Source organism: Molothrus aeneus, chromosome Z (assembly GCF_037042795.1).
Source record: "Molothrus aeneus isolate 106 chromosome Z, BPBGC_Maene_1.0, whole genome shotgun sequence".
NCBI lineage: Eukaryota > Metazoa > Chordata > Aves > Passeriformes > Icteridae > Molothrus > Molothrus aeneus.
In genome coordinates, this window is record NC_089680.1 from 19,991,194 (window position 1) to 20,006,269 (window position 15,076).

The 15,076-nt window shown below is 41.1% G+C and overlaps 1 protein-coding gene across 3 annotated transcripts in view; it reads right to left on the reverse strand.

The window, feature by feature from the left end:
• The window catches only part of LOC136568635 (transducin-like enhancer protein 4), a 97,818-nt gene that overhangs the window by 33,567 nt on the left and 49,175 nt on the right, over window positions 1-15,076 (reverse strand). For 2 of the 3 annotated variants that reach the window (XM_066568729.1, XM_066568727.1), the window contains exons 7-8: window positions 10,023-10,227; window positions 9,603-9,619 (exon numbers count right to left, since the gene is read on the reverse strand). In XM_066568729.1, the coding sequence (XP_066424826.1) occupies window positions 9,603-9,619; window positions 10,023-10,227 (222 nt within the window). The remainder of the gene's footprint in view (window positions 1-9,602; window positions 9,620-10,022; window positions 10,228-15,076) is intronic. The other variant, XM_066568728.1, reaches the window with a different exon arrangement.

Genomic DNA, 15,076 nt, shown 5'->3' on the forward strand with positions numbered 1-15,076 from the left:
TTAAGTTGGCAGATCAAAAAGAAGTGATACAGAGCAATCTGCTGTCCTTTTAATGCAATTAGGAGATTTAAGTGGCATTTCACTTTCAATACTTCATTAAAACACTGATTGCATCCAGCAATTGCTGATGATACAACATTCACAGTGTTCCCCCTACAGTCCTCCCTGAGACTTGGTGGAAAGTTGGGGCAAGCCCTGAGCTGGCAGCCAGCAGTCAGAGCCAGCAGCCAGCACAGCTTCTGGAGCTAGATGTGAAACCTGAACCCCTGGTGCACCGCAGCAGGGGTGAGGGTGGCAGAAGGCCCTGCACCAGTGGTCTCCATAAGTCCTTCAGGAGGCAATGGAAAATACCATCTCCAGGATTTGCATCTCTTAAGCATGGACCCAGCCTCTTGCTGGGTCAGCTGCCACATTGCTGACTTTTGCTACATGTCTCCATTTTACAGTTTCTGCAAGACTTTCTACCCCTCAAGTTGCGTTTCTTCTACAGCCTTCTGACAGTGAAGCACGTGAGTGGTGAAGTCCAGTAAAAATGTCGTGTGGACACAAGACTTCAATTTTCCTCTTGGATTATTTTTTCATGTTAGTCCAACAAGCCAAACAATACCTCAGCTTAGGAAAAATACTTTTTTAATTTCTTCCCCCAGTGCACCCAAATGCAAATTAACAGCATCCCAGAAAAAAAAGCGACATCAGGCTGAATTCCTTCAATCCCTTCATTGTGGGAAGCACTGCTGGGGAAGGACCTGGCCCTACCCCCTCTGCCAGGAGCTTGGGGCATCCCTGGGGTACCCTCCAGCTCTGGCCCTATTGCTACCAGCCAGCACAGCTCCACTGGTGCCAAGGAAAGAACAAACCAAAAAAGATTAATTCGCAGATGTTCATGCATTTCACACAGAGGGTGCCCTGTGGTCCGTTGCCAGGGCAACGGGAGACCACCAGCGCGCGCTTTATTGGCTTTATGAAGTGCGTCTCGGGGGCTATAGTCCGAGAAATGCTGCATGATAATCTTTAGGCTTTTCAGAAGCCTTGTTTTGTATTTATCCACATTTAACCCTCTGAGTGTTATTAAGAGCGCCACTATGTCTGGAATGACAAGGAATGTAGAGACAGGATGTGAGGAGACAAACACATCGTCTCCGTTTCCAGCCTAGAGACCCTGGAAAGCATGTCCTCAGCACCTGCCCTGCACTGAAGTTTTCACCCACAGCCTGCAGGTAGGCTGGCAGGTAAGCTGTTGTAGGGCAGACCTCAGTACAGCCGTGTCTGGGGACAAAACTGACATCAGAAAGTGCAAATGCAACAAAAGTGTCACACTAGACTAACAGATAAGTGATGGCAAGAACGTTTTCTCAGTAACTTCAAAAGAAGATTAAAAAGAATGAAGATCATATCATCAACTTTCTAGACACATGACACAAGAAAAACCACACTTTTATTTGGAATCCCAATACATGACACAGGCAAACCACCCATGCCAAAACCTTTACCAAAATTTATAAATTCACATAGAGAACTTCCCTTCCTCTCCTTACTCCAGGCCAGTGTCAGGTGTCTCCCCTAGCTGTCCTCTCACCTCTCCCAGAGCTGTCCTCTCTGCAGCCCCTCAAGGCCGCACTGCAGATGGGAGGGGCAGGAGGGAATGGGGGTTAAAATCACAAATGACACAACACCCCAAGCAGCAGCAGCCGCCACTGACATCAAGCGCTAATCCAGCAGGAGAAGAGAGGCAGAAAGCGAGGGTGGCAGAAGGGATCAGTAGAAGAAATGGCTTGCATTCAGACTTGCAGGAGAAAGAGCATGCAGAGACAATCATTTCCTGGGAAAAGCTAAAGCCTAACGAGAATTTACTCTGCCTCCTTTATTCAGACAACCAACCCCTTTGTGGCAGGGGCTTCCTGACTGACAGGAACCCAGGGCTCTTTAATAGGATTTCCATATTATTTCTAACACCTGCCTATAAGTTATTTGTTTACATTGAAGAAGGCGAGATTCTCAAATCAGGCATCTGCTTCTGGTTCAGGCATATTTTAGGAAACCATGTAGAAAGAAGCTTTGTTGCTATGGAGACATTTTTATTTTCTTCCATTAGTTGGATGAAAAACATTAGCATTTCCAATTTTTTGTTCTTCAAAAGGCCAAATGTCGCTTAAGAAAAGACAGAACTTTTCAAATTGCTATGCAGAATAGGCTAATCGAGCTTTAGATATTTAATTAATTATTCAACTCAATTAGAGCTGTACCAAAGAGAAGCAGGAAACAGTGCAATTTTCCTGCAAACTTCCCTCAATGGCCAATTCCTGCTGGCCAGTCTAATTGCTTTTTCCCTCAAAGCACAGCTAAAACTTTGTAGTTCATGTTGCACTCAACAATCTTGCATAACAACTTGCATATCAGTCAGACTACCCATTTCCCTAAGCCAATCATGTTGGACTAGGAATGTGCTCCTTTCCCAGAAAAGAGATAAGAAGACCCATACAAATATACTATTAGCATTCAGTGACTTCAGCCATATGACAGAAACTTGCAATGCATGTCATGCATGTCATACATGTCACTGAATCCAGAAGGTGAAGTCCCTTCCCTCCCTTTACCAGATAATCTTAGCATACCCAAGGAGTCCACTGATTCATGTAAAAATAAGGGATGTTTCAAGTTACTTTGGACCTAAGGGTTTTTTAAAGACAAAATTAAAATGTTACATGCTCCAAAAAACAAAACCAAAAAACGAAAAAAACACAGCCAACAGAAATCTATAAGTCAAAAACATAATCTGTGTCCCTCTTTTGGCAAAAATTGATACACGTTGGTTTTTTCTCCCATTACATTGACAAACGTCTATGTAACTTGACCTGCAAATGTGTTCCTCATTCCAATTCATCCACTATGAGTAAACGAGTGTAAGACATGAAATCCAGTGTGTAAAGCATGATTTTAATTGCATGCTTACAATGAAAAAACTTGAAGAGATAGAATAAACAAATTAATTTCCTCCCTTTACTTCTCTTCCCCCAGCCATTATATTGTCAAAGCCTTTGCACTGGAGACCTTTCCACCCACCTCCTCATTCCAGCAAACTTCCTCTTCCTACTCTATGATGTGAAATCATAATCCTGTGTTATCAACATCACAGTCTGTTGCCATGGAAATAATTAGACATGACTGCTCAGGTTAAAAATTAGAGCTCATGTATGTATTTGCCTTCTGGGCGAAGAGAGCATCTGGATAGAGAATATTTGAGTTACCCTAAATCACCAAGTGGCAATACAAAAGTTTGACAGTGGGAAGCACTATGGGAATTTGACCAAATGTGGGGACACCCCTGAGTAAAAATCACCCTGTGGTAACGTGCACAAAGATGTAAGATAAGAGGACAGTGTGCCATTAATAGACAGAATTGGGTAGAAAGCTATTGGGTAAAAGAGGTGGAGCCATCAAAACTACCAGAAGCAGCTAATTCTTTGATGCCAGAGTATATGCTGTCACTTTCATATGAATATGAGTACTCTACACTAAATTAAACTTTCCAGATGACCTCCTGAAAAAGACTAAAGATGTGATATTGCATGAATGAAAGAAATTTAAAACTCAGTTGGGGTGGGGGGGAGAAAAGAAGAAAAAACTCAGCAGGGAGATACACACCTGAGGTTTAGTTTCATGTTCCTTTTAAAAACCACAGAGCTTGAATGACACACTACAAGTTTAGCCATTAAAAGGTTATCAAGAAAAAAAAGCAGAGCCAAAAAATCAGCTCCGTAAGATAGACTGAGACAACAAACAGGACCTTGCTAATTAATATTTGTTCTGCTTCAGCAGACAGTTACTGGACAAGACTGCAACAAACAAGCATGTCTCACCCAATCTCATCATTAATCCACTCACGTTCACCACCTGAGGACCAGCTATGCCCCACAGATATTTATTCATCTGTTCCACAAACAAACAATTACAACACATTTTCTGGAATTAAGGCACCTGTTACATTCGGCACAGTTTACACACCCAGAGGCAGATATCAATTAATACTGAAAAAATTACTGTATCAGAAGCCAACAGAAGTTACTCATTACTATTTGTTAATGCTACCCCCAAAACCACACCTCTTGCAGAGCAGTGTAGTTCAAATCCGCTCTGTTTAAAACTACTGCTTCATCATAAGAGAAAGCAAAATATATGCAAAGCTTCATTCCTGAACGGCAAAAGGTACAAACAGAATCCATGTGAGTCTGAAATATCTGCCCTGTGAAGTGTTTTTTAGCTGAATGGTGATTAATTGGCCAAATAACAAAATGATCAGGAAATAAATTCTGCAAATTCCTTTAAGTTTGTAACAGGTAGCCACATTTTTTTGGCTTGTTTCATAGACACTTGTGGGAACTCAGCACATCACTCTGGATGTCCAGAGTTACCGAGAGAACCCTTGGGGGGCTCGGAAATCCTGGAATGTTGCCAGGAATGTCTGGTGGCTTGATTTCGACCCCTCTAGGGATGTGACACCTGTTTGAGGACACGAGAGTCACTTGGGAGTGAATGGTGCAGGAATGATGTATCTACAGGGTGAGATACAGATTTTAGGGTTTTGGTACAGGGGGGTTATGGAGACAAGATGGAGGGATCAGGGTGTGTCTTGTCCTTCTTCTTTCTTCTTCTTGTCATCCATTTTCTGTTGTGATGTTGGCACTTGGGGATTGGTTCATGATGAAGGTGCACTTGCTAATATGGGTGAAAGGTATTGGGAAATAAAGGTAAATATGATGTACGTAGGTTTTAGTATAAAAAGACACGACCGCCCCGTGGGTGGTCAGAGTGCCCTTGGCTGCCTTGCTGGTCAGACCTCGGCTGGGCAGAAAGAAAATTCTGTAGATAAGAAATAATAAACAACCTGAAGACTGAAAAACTGAAGAGTCCAGACTCGTCCTTTGAACTGTGAGCGGCCCCAGAACCACCCTACGCGTGTCTGGGCAGAGACAGACAGCCGACCGGACAACACTGAATGCTGAGACATTTGGCAGGACACTCACGCCTCTAGAGGAAGTCCCATTTAAAAGAAACCTGATAATGAGGGCAAAGTCCACAAAATAAATAACAGCAGCTTATGTGGTGTTCCTCTATCAGCAGAAGAACACAGTCAGCAACATAATTACATTTGGTAATATCCAGAAATCTTATATGTTGGGGGATTTTTATTTTAAAGTATTTTGTTCTTTCCAGAAGTGCATCCACACATCTCCTCCAAGCATCAGGTTACTCACAGATTCAGGAGTAAGCAGCCTACTCACAACTAAATGAAAAGAGGTCTAAACACTTAATAATGGCTAACAGCTTGAGAAGCACTGGAGCACCTGCTACCACAAATGTAAATGTAATGTGTGAATCGCATCCATCCACTTTCCCTGTATCGCCCACATGTGTAATTATTAGCTTTCACACAGATTAAGGCAAAAGTAATTTTATTTCTAAATTCACCTCAATTTGCCCTGACAGACTTTTCCCAATTCATCAGTATGTTGGGCAGAAATCCACCCCAAAACTCCATTTGATGCATTATTTCATATATTTTCTTCTATAATTCTTTTTCCCCCCCATAAGAATCTCAAACTAGGTGTTTTATTCCTGTCACAAGACTGCAATTTTCAATTATTGGCACTTGTTACTGCTGAAACAGATCAAAATGAAAAAAGGTTTCATCACCTTGGCAAGTCTTACTACAGGCATAGTCTCTGCCCCAAATAATTTAAAAATCAGATAAAGAAAAAAACCCTAACAACCAAAAAACAACCCAAAGAAACAAACCAACCAACCCCAAAAGAAAGGCAATGCTTAACAGGCATATAAAGAACAAGAGATCTACATTAGAAGTGATAAAAAGTTACACATGATGGATCCTGTGCATGAATTAACACGCGTCAGGAGACTCTGAGGTTCTTAAACAATCTGCTTGGGGATATCCATGCTGCCTCTGGCAGGCGCACAGCCCAGCCAGTATCTGGGAGCTCCTTCATTCCATTTGCTGCACTGAGAGCTATGGGAAGAGAGTGCCAGCACTGCACTACTTTTTGTCAGGTGAAGCTTTTTTTCACAAGATGTTTCCATAGCTTCTCCAAAGGGAATGTATTAGAAAAGGAATTTTGTTAAGCACCAGAGAAACTTTTGCCACCTTTGTTCCAGAGATGATACTAGGGCTGGAAAGAAGGACATGCCTCCTGCACCAAGAGTCCTCACAGGAGGTGGAAAAAAACTTGTGCAAGTGCAATTTACAAGAAAGAATCCACTTAAAATAATAATCCTTTCCCTTTCTTTCCCCTCTTAAAAAAAATAAGTTTAATGGCTTTGAAAAGGACACACACCAAGTCCTCCACAAAAAGCTGTGCAGTTAACTGCAGAGCTGTTTGTCTTTCTGTCTAAACATATTATATTCCCTCAGAGCCCTTAAGCCAGGGCTGCACTTTGAGCACAGCCCTGGCACATGCCACCCTTCCCTTCCTTTTGTCCGCTCCACAGCCTTGCCACTGCACAAAGAGCACTCCCATGACCCTGTTTACAGCGTTTAGAATTTTCCCATACCTCAAACTTTGCAAAGAATTTGGAGGACTGGATCCAAGAAGAAATCAAAGAGCTCCCAAAGCTGCCCTTCTCTACAGAGCTTGCAGTGTCAATGCTGATCTATTATTTAGGAACAGCTCCTGGACAATCTTATATTACCTGAAGGTGACTACTCAGTTTCAGCAGTGAACTACTCAGTGAGGGGAGGTGCTGGGCAGGATCAGGCGTAACATGTCATGTCTGGTAGAGTGATGCAAACTGCCTTTTCCCTGGCTTGAACTAAGAGGAGAGTCAGGACCAGCGCAGATAGAGACAGCAAGTTTCAGTAAGAAAACTGCCCAGCAAATCCAAAGCTCTGTAAATAGTGGCAAGAAATGGGTCATTTCAGCCAAATTCCTTTCTTTGTAGAAATGGGTACTGTACCTTTGTTATCTGAATTCCACACTAAAGCGTAAATTTACACTTCATGAGCTATTTTAAAATCCACCCTGCTTAATAATCTATATCAGCAAGAAAACACTTTAAAGTGTCTCTCACAATTAAACCCAGGCACAACCTTATATAAATCAAAATTTTGCTACCATATCAAAACGTTACACTGGGGCTGTATAACATTGCCCATATCCTCATTACATGCTACACTAATTACTACCAACAGATTCAGAATTTTCTGCACATTAGAGGCTTTTAGAGGAGCTATAAAAAATTTCAGGCATCATTAATTTAAATTTGTATTGAAATTTCCTTTTGACAGATGGCCAAAAATTACTTACTATTTAGAGTACCAGAGCCTGCCTGTTTGCACATTGGAAAAGGAAAAATTAAAAGGAAGAAGGAAATTTATGTCACGTTCATCACCTGTTAAATGTTAAGGAGCATTATCCTGCATGAATAAATTATTTCATACAAGCACACAGACTCCAGCTGGTTCTGGCTGACAAAAACTGTCTCAAGTCACACAGCAGACAATCATAAAAAGCCTCTCTTAACCGGGAACCACTTAAGGGAGGAGGGATCGATTGAACAAGCAACTAACTGCTACTCTGGGCATCACTGAAAACATTTAAGGAAATTAGCAAACTATTTCACCTTGCAAAGCTGGCAGTAAGCCCCATAATACTGACACACAAGCCAATTCACAACCTGACCACTGTTCGAGACAAACATCTACTTATCATTTCAAAGTAAACTACACAAAGAAATTGCCCTTCATTCCTTCTGGAAGCTGTATGAATAACAGCACTTTTGAATCCATCTCAGACAAAATCAGCCTTTTCAGTACAAATGCTCACCCTAATATCTATGCCAGCATAAACACCCCAACACCTCACATGATACAAAAACATGACTAGCATATATTGTTTAGAAACAGTGAATGGCATATATTAGCAATTCTCCTCAGTCACTTTCTTGAATGAAATCATCATGGTTTCAACTATATAGGTAAGCAAACTCACTCAAGAAACCACATGGTTTTGTCCTCTCACAGTTAGTTATGCATCCCACTTGCATTTGTTTGTTTGAGTGCAGGAAAAAGGAAAATGGACTAAGCTCATCTGTTCACAATGAAGACTGGGTTTTCTAGGGAAATTGTCATTAATGTGTACTCCAGCCCCATTGCATTAAGTAGTATTAGCAGTTTTCAGCCCTCATGACAAAAAGGCTGAAGTGAAATCCAGCACGCTGTTGTCTTAGGTCGGCAGATAGGCAGCTTCAGTGCCTTTGCTGCTCATGGTGAAAACTGACAGTTCCTGTCAGCTCCTGGTTGTTATGCAGAGCCATGTGTGTAACAGCAGAACTGACAACTATTGGCTCAGTTGTGCTTGGATGGGACATGTCAGGAGTGCCAGTGGCACAATGGGTGTGCTGGGATAGGCTGTGGGACACGTCCCCACCTGTAGCTGCCAAAGAACCAAGGTGTCAGCTTTTGTGTCAGCCCTGGATGGACAGGTCTCTAGTGGGGGCGAAGCCTGTGCCCAGAACCATGCTTCTCCCAACACCATAAAGGGAACACTAGTAATATCTGCCTGACAAGATCCTGCTAATCTTGTGTAATGCACACTAGACTCATGCTGTGAACATCTCTTCCATCACTTCCCCAGCCTCAAGAATATATTACATCTTCCTAAAAAAAGCACAACTAGAAACCTGACAAACTAAGTGCTCCATAAGGTTGGTACAGGTCTTGCCGTTTATAAGAGAAATGTATCTTTCTTTTCACACTCAGCAGCACCTAATAAGGCTTGACCTTGTGTTTCTGAAAACCATGCAAACTGGGAGAGCAGACCCACAAACAAGAGGACAGGACTAACACACATCTCTCCATCTGCAGCATTAAAACCGCAGGAGTGCCTGGGAGACTCTGATGGCTATCAGTACGGAAAAGCATCACATGTCACTGAATCATACTTGTATCTATTACTGAATGCTCAAAATTATACAAGTTGCAAGGTATGTTATTACATCTACTTATTATCATCACCTTACACAGGATACAGGTATGCTGCAGAGTCACTCAGAACCTGAAAATTAATTTTTGGAAAAGGAAGGCAGAATCCTCAGTGCAAGCTTCAGTACCACGTTCATCAGGGGAAGGGCAGAGGGAAGGGCAGCTCACTCCTCTCCAACTACAGGATAGCAGGCAGCACCCTGCATTCCCCTGTGAGCGACAGAGCTCTCCTTCCTCAACTGCATTATAAGGAAATATCAGAATTACAATATACAGCATCCAAATGACTTAAGACTACTGGCTTATTCTTTCTGTCTCAAAAGCTTGGACACAGACCCTGGGCAGACCTTTCCTTCCACCCAAGAACAGCCTCAATGCTGTTCCGGTAAACTCATTGCTCAGCATGTTGCCTGCAATCCTAGCTGCCCCACTACCAGCCTTTGCCTAAATGTGATACACAGGCTATGCAGGGTGCTGCCAATCAACACAAGCATCACGACCCAGTTCTAGTTTGTGACTTTTTCCACCACTCTGTGCCACATTTCAGAAAAATGCAGTGTTCACGCAGCTCTGTCGAGCTACGCTTTACACCTATGAAACGGAATCCTACCTTGATGGAGTCTCTGTCTGCATGCAGAGCAGCCCCCATGCATAAGGAGGGGGAGATATGGTGGCAGGAAATGGGCATGGGGAGGAAGAAAAAAAGAAAGAGAAAAATACTAGTTAGCTTACACAAAATTATACATTTATCATACTCTGAAGAAAGAATCCTGATGTCTGTTAAATAATAAATTGCACAGATGTTAACTTTTCTGTACAGTTAATTATTAATGCTGTACAGCCAGATTTATAAAACTGTATTTCCAGCATTTGAACACAATTCCTGGCTTGATAATAAACACTGAAGTAATTAGCTAGGAAATCTTCTGAAAATTGCTCCTCCCTCCCCCACCTTCGCTTGCTTTAAACAGGAGAATTTAAAAAAAAAAAAAAGGAAACCAAAGCCACACACTCCTCTGGCAGGGCCTACCTCTTTGGTGATCATTATCATGGTGCTTCTTCTCATCTTTAATTGGGAGGTGGGACTGCCCCCCCAGTGCACTGGAGAGTGCCAGGAGACCAGCACTACTGCCAATGGGTGGGATGGCTGGAGGCTGCAAGCCAGAGGGGTGCGGAGTGAGCGGCACGGGAAGACCATGTCCATGTGACAAGTGCTGGGCCTGGAGTTGTTGCTGCTGTGAAAAACAAAACACAGATATTGAATTTGTTCAGGGAGCTGGGGATTGTCTAATTGATCACCTACATCAACTGTGACTGATCAGATCAATCAACGCATCTGATCAATCCAAACAGCCTGGTGCCTTAAAAATGTCCAGATGTTTGGACACAACATATTTGGTAAAACTCAGACCGAACTGGAAAACAACAACAACAAAACTTAAAAAATAAAAAGAAGAAAGCAAATGAATTCATTTTGGTGAATTTTTTATTTTTTTGACAGAGGTATTATGCTTTTCTCTTTCTAGTAGAAACACACCATGTACACATCTAATCAAAACATATGTAACTGTAAAAGCAGTTATATAATGAAAAAAAAAGCTGAAAATTGAGAAAATTAGTGTTAAACAGTTCTCCCAGCGCTACTGCACAGCATGCAGTGTAAGTTAATTTGAAAGAGAAAACCTGAATTAACAATCCAGAAAAGGAAACTGGTTGCAGCCACCGTTTTAAGCCCTTTAAGTGTCCTCAGCGGTACTTGAGCAAATTACTAAAGAAAATCTAATGTAGCAAGGCTTGGGTCCTCCTGTAGGCTTGCTCAATAATGCTGAAATAATTGGGCACTCTGTGCACGTTTAGTGATGCTCGAATGAAAAGCTAGAGGCCTGCCCTTGTACTCTTCTCTAGCTGCTGACTCTGTGTTGTGACAGGTTTATTTGAGTAGGACTGTGATGCATGCACCAGTAACTGCACTGACAAGAGTTTAAAGTCATTTTTACCAGTACACTGGCAACACATAGAGAAAGCCCTTGAGAGGTTCGAATTGGAGTGCTTGACCTCAACCAGGGCTGCATCAAGCTCTGTGCTATACTAACCACTGTGGAGTAGATAGACTGTTGCTATTCGTTGGAAAGGCAGCAGAGAAAAACCTTGACAAATCAACAACAAAAACCAAACAGGTGAAAAAGTTTAGTTAAATATATCCCAAGAGAGATCTGTTCAGGTCTAAAGCTTAACCACTAACCATCCAGCTAATTTCTGTTCATAGAAAAACCAGATAACCCCTAGAATTTTCTTTTCATTTTCAAGCAGTTATTGCCCAGAGTAAGTCAAATTCCAAGTCCTCTAGCATTGTTCTCCCCCATCTGCATGTCTGTACACAGGATTTAGAAGAAATAAAAAGGGAAAATCCGGCAATGATTGACAAGAAAGCTATGGGGGAATAAAAATACAGAAGAGGGCGGGAGGCAGACCAAAATCAAAACCAAACAAAAACCCAAAAAGAACGTTCTTCCAAGTGGAAGAAGAAGAAAAGGGTAAATCTTTTTCCTGCTTGCGAACCCATGTCATTCTAGCAGGTGTTCCTTCTTGTAGAACATATCAAACCCATTTTGCTTGCTTGATGCTCTTATGGCAGTATGCTTCATTCTTCAGAATATTAAATTAGCTACAATGAAACAAAGCAAGAGCAAATAGTGTATTGTTTAGCTTCAGGGTTTGAACGGGGCTGCCTTACAGCAATCTGGCATGCCTGACTTGGGGAGGGAGGAGAAGATCAAGCAAAAGAAAAGGGACGAACAGAATAATCTGTGTTCTGCTACCTGGATTTGAACAAGGAATTTCCTATTCCTATTTGATAATGTGCTATAAACCACTGCATGAAGATCTCTGTCTGAATCTGCCAGCGGCTTAATGTAAAGACTTTGAGAAGAGCCTGAGAATATCAACAGTGAGCTTTCCCCTTGTTAACTATTATACTGTCAACTGAAGAGGAACACTCATTACACACTACTGTACAATCCATAGAGATCTGCCTATTGACCTACCCAGTTTGCATTATATGACCTCCTCTATTGACATAGGATGGTTTCCAAAGAACTGGAAGAAAACCGCACTGTGAAGGTAATACCCTTTTTCACTTGTCTTTGATAGGAATCTCTCTTCATAGCTCAGCAAGACAACAGCACTGACTGAAGCCTGGAACAACTGAATATCATTAATGACTCTCAGACATAATGTGGTCTTTAAGAGGAGTAGCCTAGCAGCTTGAGATCACCCAGAACAGCTAGGCTATGCCAGTCCATCTTGCCCAAGAATCAAAGTGTTTTCACTGCAAGTTGAATTGCAGAGAGCTCTGAAAATAACTGCAAAGAGTGGGGAATTATAAAACCCAACCCAGAGCCCTCCTGCCGTAGAGAACTTTTCTGAAGAGACCAAGTTCTTCCATTAGAAGTAATGGGAACCTGAAATCTGGTATCGAGGCCTCAGAAGCAACAAAGTGTCATTCACTGATAGAGCAGAACTTTAGTGTCATTAAGTCACTTTGTAACAGCAGAAAGAAAATGCTTTGGTATGACAACTAGACTGCAAAATAAGTCTAAACTAACTCCCAAAATTTCAGGATAGCACACATCCTGTGCCACACAAGGATAATATTGTTGCATACTGTTAGATGGGGTGGGAGTAAAACTTCAACAACAGAAAGAGGATTGTGGACTAGGACTGTATTGGTACGGGAAAGACTCTGACCTCCTCCAATATAAGGAGAAATGCTGAACACCAAAAATGAGGCACTGGTCCAAAACCAGAAAGGAAGCAAATGCAAGTGAAACACTGGGTAGGCTTTTGCTCTCAAAATATATAAGCAGAAAAGGAAATAAAAGTATATAATCACATAATTAATAATGCTGTTTGCTAATAGGCTTAGTCAAGAAGGTAAAGATGAAGTGGCATCTCTGTCATTTCCTATTACTGTATACAAATACCCACAATGACAGCTTGACTTTGTTTTTCCATTGCTTATAGGCATCACTGGTGAGAATCAGGTGGCCTACCTGCAGCAATTTCTTTAAATGGAAAGTTATAGAAAAATGGGCAATTCCTTAGTCCACTGGGCATGAGATTAATGCTACCAAGTGGTAAAAAAGGGTGATCTCCTCTAGTCATCAAAATACCAAAGTTATGGAGGGGTAAGTACGGAGATAGTTACTCTCCACACACAGAAATATTCCATTATGGAAGAAAGTTCACACTTGTTTCTGCCTGTAGCATGAATTTAGATCATAAAACCTGACACAATTTAAAAACTTGCAAGGAAAGCCTGAAAATGAGCCAGCTGAGGAACTACATAATTTTTTAAGTTGCTGTAATGCCTTCTCTTCCCCTTCTCCATCTTCTCTGCAATTTGTAATCTTTGGTCATGTTATTTATGAACTCCTAGCATGTGTAGCATGTGGTTAACTTCAGACAATCCCATCACATTTGACTACAGTACGTGTAAAGTCAAGCATACATCTTCAGCATTAATGCATAATAGGTGCAAACTTGGAAAGGCAGACTTTATGATGCTGTAAATTTTCCAGAATTATTTGAAGATAAAAACATCAGGAGTTACTAGCAAGAAATACACCCTATGGAATTACAAAATAGATTGCAATGTTTTTAAGGAGCATTCAACACACACAAAATATAAGAGCACAGGGTAAGCACAGCAATCAGAAAGAAGCCAAAAGAGAAGACTGCATTCTTTTTAGTAATAAGTTTAGGAAGATGATAACTTAAATCAGCTGAGTAGTAAAAACTGAAGTAAAGCTTTCAAAACACATTAACACACGTCAAACAAAGATAACATCTGGCTGCTACTAATGGTATTTTCTTTTCTGTATATTCTTCTAGGCTGTCTAGAGTAACGAATAAAATAACTCCAAAGTCACATTTACACAAATAGGTAAAAAAGATTTGCTGAAGGCTTTTATCTGAGTAACAGTAATTCTTAGAACCGCCATTCTAAATGTTGATGCTTAGCTTAATTCTTTTCCCAACACATCTTAAGAGATCAACTTTTAAGTAAAATGTGATAACAAACCCACTAACAAATTAGCTTTAAATGCTCTCTTGTTATAGTCAGCACATTCAAAGCCTATTTTCCTGGAAGAGGTTCAAGTTTTTACTGGATATTTTCCAAGCGGCTTGTATTGCAGTAATCTACCACTTTCCCTCTTACAGACCCTGAGAAGTCACAGCCATTACTTAAACAACCTGAACATACTACTATAACCTGAAGAAATTTCTAATGTTAACAAACTAATGTCTTAAAAAGATATTTTGTCTTTTATACTTTTACACATGTTCACTACTCATACCTGCAACACTGCTGGGAGAGGACCTCAAAAAATCCGAATCAAATAGTTTCACTGTTTATTTGAAACAAGTTAAGTGATGTGGTTGGTTGCTCAGAGTGAATCATGAGTAAGATATTATACAGACAAAACAGAAACCAAGCTGAAGAGGAAACAAAGACATAGAAACAATGGCTCAAGAGTACACAATATCAATGTCGGTGGTTTGAAAACCAGTAAAGGCAATTCTTTGGCACACGCAGTTACGAGTGTACTTAAGATGATATGAACTTTTATCTGTTGTGCCTGTTCACACCCTTGATGTGATCTGTATGGTTTGTACTTCCTTTGTACTGCTCTCTCTCTGCTGGCAGATACTTAAAAAATAAAAAACAGTTTTTCTGATGTTATGATACAAGACACCAAAACAGCCCACAAAGAGTCATATAGCAGCTCCTCCAGTGGCATGGTTCTGGAGCTATATGGATATATACCATATAACAGGTTTGCATACAGAAACAGTGGTACTGATGAAGAGTAGAACAAATTACTACTCTTAATCTTTAAAGGGAGAGTGAGCATATTGAAAATTATTACAGTGCCCAGAGGAAAAAGAAATATCCCGGTGGGAATCCTACTACAGACCACCAAGATGAAGAGGCAGAAGAAATATTCTATTTGTGAGGAAGAAGAAATATTCTTCTTCTATAAGCAGCCAGCAGAATTCTCAAAATCACCAGCCCTTCCT